The 6,057-nt window shown below is 39.9% G+C and overlaps 1 protein-coding gene across 1 annotated transcript; it reads left to right on the forward strand.

Moving 5' to 3' along the window:
• The first annotated feature begins 1,216 nt into the window (after nt 1-1,216).
• On the forward strand, nt 1,217-2,176 carry LOC112917981 (olfactory receptor 6C74-like). Its single transcript, XM_025996130.2, has one exon. The coding sequence runs from the start codon at nt 1,223-1,225 to the stop codon at nt 2,174-2,176; it is 954 nt and encodes a 317-aa protein (XP_025851915.2). The 5' UTR covers nt 1,217-1,222.
• The last annotated feature ends 3,881 nt before the right edge of the window (nt 2,177-6,057 follow it).

Genomic DNA, 6,057 nt, shown 5'->3' on the forward strand with positions numbered 1-6,057 from the left:
GTTATGAAATTCGATGGTTATGTTTAAGTTTGTATTGCGAATCATGAATAGTTAATGTAATAGTTTTAACTAAATCAAAAAATTAAAATACAATTTAATTATGGTGACTTATTCAGTAGAGCACTGATTTCCAACAGATGCCCAAACTCCTTTCTCAAAGATTACATGTCAATTCATCCAGCTTCTAGCTAGACATCGGCATTTTTAAAAAAATGAATGTTCCTCCAGTGATTGTAATGGGAATATAGGTGTAATTCCATCATACTGAAATTTTCCAGTGTAGCAAAAATATTCCTGGAAAACTGTGAATTCCCATAAAACTGAAAGGTAATTTATGACTTAAACAGAAAGAAAATCTTCTGTTCTGAGAGGTGTGTAGAGTGGGAGGGAAATTGATGTACTCATTAAATGTTTATTCATTGATTCTAAACAACCCAGTCATCACCACCTTTCATCTTTAGACATGGTTTCTCTTAAACCGAAGGACTAGGTAGTTATGAGACACTGAGATAAACTTGGTTTTCTGCTCAGTTTTAAAGTCCTAGGTGAATAACTCAGGCTGAACCAACTTCATGAAAATAACCGGTTTGGAACATGCTAATAAGAAAATGGCTTCTCCCCCTACACTTTCTGTTTCCAGAGTGCTAAAGTCAGCACATTGGAGGGTTTTATATATTGCATATCCTACCTGAAGTTTAGAAATTTACACTATGACCTCATAAAATTATTCTCTGTGGGATGACAGCCTTTATTGTTATCCATTAGTTTTATATGTTACCTGCAAACAATCATTTTCATGTTACAGTGTTTACCTTATAGACTGCTATCCAAAGATATTATTTTCTAAAAAATAAAGTGGCACATTAAAAATTATTACTCAGCCATTAGAAATGACAAATACCCACGATTTGCTTTGATGTGGGGGGACCTGGAGGGTATTATGCTGAGTGAAATAAATCAATCAGAAAAGGACAAAAAAATAAAAATAAAAATTACCCTCAAAAATAAACAATAAACCCTCAATTTTTATAGCTTAATAATAGAAAAAGTTCAAAATAATTTATAATACAGCATTTAAATGATATAAAGTGATTCCTTATTCAGAATTGTAGTAGCAAGTAGTCATTTTTTAACAGTGGCCATCAATTAAATTTTTATTTTTTGCTGATAATGTTTTCAGTTTAACATATCCAAGAGAGTTGATGACAGAGAAAAGATCACTATGGAGGTGAGGAATGAGACAGTAATCCGAGGATTCATTCTGGAAGGGTTTCCTACCATCCAGTACTTGGGAAACATCTTCTTCCTGGTACATCTGCTGGCATACGTGGCCTCTATCACAGGAAATATGGTGATCATCATCATCACTTGGGTTGATTATCGTCTCCAGACACCCATGTATATTTTACTTAGCACTTTCTCCTTCTTTGAATGCTGTTTTATCACCACAGTTATTCCTAAACTGCTGTCCATCTTTCTTTCAGGAAGGCAAACAATTTCCTTTACTGCTTGTGTCACACAAGCCTTTTCTTTTCTGTTTTATGGGTCAATAATTTTCTTCCTCATGGCTGTAATGTCCTTAGATCGATACTTGGCCATTTGCAAGCCTCTGCATTACCCAACCATCATGAACCTTAAGACTTGCTTCCTCCTGGTCATGGCCTGTTGTGCTTTGTCCTTCTCTCTCATCACTGGTCTGGTAGTAAAGGTGTTCCGGTTATCCTTCTGTGGTCCCCATGTCATCCCCCATTTTTTCTGTGACCTTGGCCCCCTGATTCATCTCTCCTGTTCTGACACCAGGTCTATTGATATGTTGGCCTTTGTCCTCACTTCCTTTATCCTTTTGACATCCCTTATCATAACCATCATTGCCTATAGCAACATAGTAGTCACAATCCTGCAACTCCCATCAGCCAAGGAGAAAAAGAAAGCTTTCTCCACCTGCTCATCTCACCTCATAGTCCTCTCTCTGATGTATGGCAGCTGTGTCTTTATATATGTGAAACCAAAGCAAACAAACAGGATGGACTCCAACAGGGAGGCTGCCCTTGTGAACACAGTGGTGACCCCGCTGCTCAACCCTGTTATTTATACTCTGCGGAACAAGCAGGTCCACCAGGCTTTGAGGGATGCTCTGTCCTGGGTGAGGTTGCGTAAACAGAGCTTTAGAGGGTAAGTGGATCTTCTTGGTCTTGTAGTTCAATTTCCCACTATTGCAGAAATCTTTTCTGTAGAATCTCTCCCTATGGTGATCTAGCTTATGCTAATTTTCATCTAGATGGGCACTATCCTATTTTACAATACAATACTTTTCACTATTTGGGAATTCCTCTTAGTTCTCTATATTGTGCTGAAAATATCTTCCTTAATTTTCTACTCAGTGGTCTTTTATGAATTCAGCTCAAACAATATTTATGGAGAGCTTAGTATACATACATAATGCAAAGTCTTTAGACTAAGAATAAAAAAGTCACCAGATAACAATTGTTACTGTTTATGGTACATTTTCATGCTTGAGCCTCCTGATACTTTAAAAAATGGGTAGAAACCATTACCATTTTAAGTATTCATGGTTGAAATTTTAGTAACAAATTATTCTGAAAATTACATAAAGTCATAATATAATAGCCTAAAGAAAGTTAATGGTATTGTATTCATTGTATCTTTTATGTAAATGAGTCAGCAGTAAGCTTATTCTCTCTTTGGGTCTATTGGTGTTAGAGGTATAAAAGCTCAGTGTAACTCCATGTGGTTAGAATGGGCACTTTGACTTTGTCATCTTCCCACTGTATCAAATGTTAATAAAATTGTCTTTAACTCTTTCTTGAAATATAAATAAAATGTAAAACCTTAAAATTTTTTAAAAGATTGTATTTATTCTTTTTTTTATTGGAGTTCAATTTGCCAACATATAGCATAACACCCAGTGCTCATCCCACCAAGTGCCCACCCTCAGTGCCCGTCACCCAGTCACACCAAACCCCTGCCCACCTCCCTTTCCACTACCCCTTGTTCATTTCCCAGAGTTAGGTGTCTCTCATATTTTGTCACCCTCACTGATATTTTCACTCATTTTCTCTCCTTTCCCCTTTAAGAGATAAAGAGCATATGTGCACAAACAGGGATAGGGACAAAAAAGAGAGAGAGAAGCAGACTCCCTGCTGAACATGGAGCCCTATGTAGGGCTCAGTCCCAGGACCCTGGAATCATGATCTGAGCCAAAGGCAGATGCTTAACCAACTGAGCCATCTAAGTACCCCAAAACTTTTAAATGTGTTGAGGTTTTATTCCCTGTAATTGAGGTTGCGAAGCCCTGACCCCAATAGATTGCTGAAAGGTAGGTGATCCCACTACCAAATTCTCTCCCTACATGTAAGAGACATTTTTTCCTAATGTGACTTTAGGTATGGGAGCTGCCACTGACTTCCAGGTTAAGCTAAATTATAGTTGACATTTCATATAGCAAAAACTAAAAAACTCATAATTAGGAAGTTTAAAAGGAAAAAGTGCATTGGTTATTTTAAAAATGAATTAAAATTGGGTCAGTTACTGTGTTTGTTGTCTCAGGAAGGAAGCGGCTCCCGCCTGCAGACAACTGGCCCTAGTGGGAAGTAGTTCCTGTCACATCTGATACAGCATTTACATGGCATGCATTTGATTTTCCATAGGTCTGATTTGAGTGCATATATTCCTTTCCTGTTTGATTTGAGAATTACTTAATATTTAAGGCATAACCTGATGAAGAAGATTTAGACTGTCAAAGAATATTGGATGATTTCAGTTTTTATGTCTGGGAAGGGTATGATTATAAAGTGTCCTGGGGGTCATGATCTTCCAAGGACAGCTGTGTCTCTATATATCCCTTTTTTTCTCCAAAGAAGATAATTTATGAGCCCAATCTAAAAGCAGGGGTTCCCTGTATTTTTGGTTTCTATGCATTAGATAAAACAGCCACTTCTGCCAATGCTCACAGCCCAGCCTCATGAACCAGCTTAGTGTATGAGATAAACCTCACCAATTAACCCAGCCAGAGATTCGGGTACTTCTCAAATCTTTGTGCTCATCCAAACCCTTTGTTTTAGTCATCCAAATATTTGTTTTTAGTATGCCCCAGGAGACTAAAGTATGCCAAACCCTGTTAGTGCCCTGAGACAGGTAGGAGAGAAGCTAGTCTTTCTAACAGAAGCTGGAAAAGTGGGATGTGTTAGATGTGTGGTCCAATTCCTTCTCTCTTCAGTGAGAAGCTGAGAGAGTGAAAACCCTACTAACTATATACCGAATTGGGATGAGATCCTGTGGCAAATGCCTGCACTCTCATTCACACCACACACTCTGTAAAACCATTGCTTTACTATCAGTCATCCTCAAGGGCCTAATGCATGCTGGGTCCTGTTGGCTCTCAGATACAGGCAGGTTAATTGGAGGCTTTGTTCTACTTCCGGAGCAAGCCAGGGAGAATCAGGCTTCTCACAGGGAGCCCAATGTGGAACACGATCCTGGAAGTCCGGGATCATGTCCTGGGCCAAAAGCAGACACTCAACTGCTGAGCCACCCAGGCATCCCAGCATCTTCTCATTGTTGATGCTGTAAAACGAGAATGCTTCTTCACATGGAAGGGTGAGGATATGATGAAGGAGCATGGTGTAGGAGAAGGTGTCTTGGAGAAGGTATGTCATGAGGTGAGGCACTGCATCAGGACATTTGTCTTAGCAGCACTTAGGGCTGAATGTAAAAGAAGCTGCCTGTTCCCCTTAACTGGTATAGAAAGGTGGGCAGCAATGTTGCATGTTAACTGGGCTTTTACCCCCTGGGGGTGGCAGAGCCAGAGCTTTCATCAGAACCCTATGTAGTCTGAGAGTCCAGCTGTAGCTCAGACCTGTGGGCAACAAAATGAGGTTGTTTTATATCTCTGCTCCTTTCTGGGGTTTCAGTAGTCTAGGCTGCCACGTAGCCTTGCTGTGTGTGCTATGAAACATTCTGGGCTATGGAAATAGGGCTTTGCCACCTAAACCACTGGCAACATGAGAGGCATATTCACCCCACTCTGGGACAATAGGCAGTGACAAATGAATTTTCTTCTACTCTCCTTTCCCCTCAGCCCAGAGCAAGAACTTGATTTCTCTTTTTTTTTAAATAATAAATTTATTTTTTATTGGTGTTCAATTTGCCAACATACAGAATAACACCCAGTGCTCATCCCGTCAAGTGACCCCTCAGAGCCCATCACCCATTCACCCCCACCCCCGCCCTCCTCCCCTTCCACCACCCCTAGTTCCTTTCCCAGAGTTAGGAGTCTTTATGTTCTGTCTCCCTTTCTGATATTTCCTACCCATTTCTTCTCCCTTCCCTTCTATTCCCATTCACTATTATTTATATTCCCAAATGAATGAGAACATAAAATGTTTGTCCTTCTCTGATTGACTTATTTCACTCAGCATAATACCCTTCAGTTCCATCCACGTCAAAGCAAATGGTGGGTATTTGTCATTTCTAATGGCTAATATTCCATTGTATACATAAACCACATCTTCTTTATCCATTCATCTTTCGATGGACACTGAGGCTCCTTCCACAGTTTGGCTATTGTGGACATTGCTGCTAGAAACATCGGGGTGCAGGTGTCCCGGCGTTTCATTGCATCTGTATCTTTGGGGTAAATCCCCAACATTACAATTGCTGAGACGAAGGGCAGGTCTCTTTTTAACTCTTTGAGGAACCTCCACACAGTTTTCCAGAGTGGCTGCACCAGTTCACATTCCCACCAACAGTGTAAGAGGGTTCCCTTTTCTCCGCATCCTCTCCAACATTTGTGGTTTCCTGCCTTGTTAATTTTCCCCATTCTCACTGGTGTGAGGTGGTATCTCATTGTGGTTTTGATTTGTATTTCCCTGATGGCCAGTGATGCGGAGCATTTTCTCATGTGTGTGTTGGCCATGTCCATGCCTTCCTCTGTGAGATTTCTGTTCATGTCTTTTGCCCATTTCATGATTGGATTGTTTGTTTCTTTGGTGTTGAGTTTAATAAGTTCTTTATAGATCTTGGAAACTAGCCCTTTAT

This window comes from Vulpes vulpes, chromosome 15, assembly GCF_048418805.1.
Source record: "Vulpes vulpes isolate BD-2025 chromosome 15, VulVul3, whole genome shotgun sequence".
Taxonomy (NCBI): Eukaryota; Metazoa; Chordata; class Mammalia; order Carnivora; family Canidae; genus Vulpes; species Vulpes vulpes.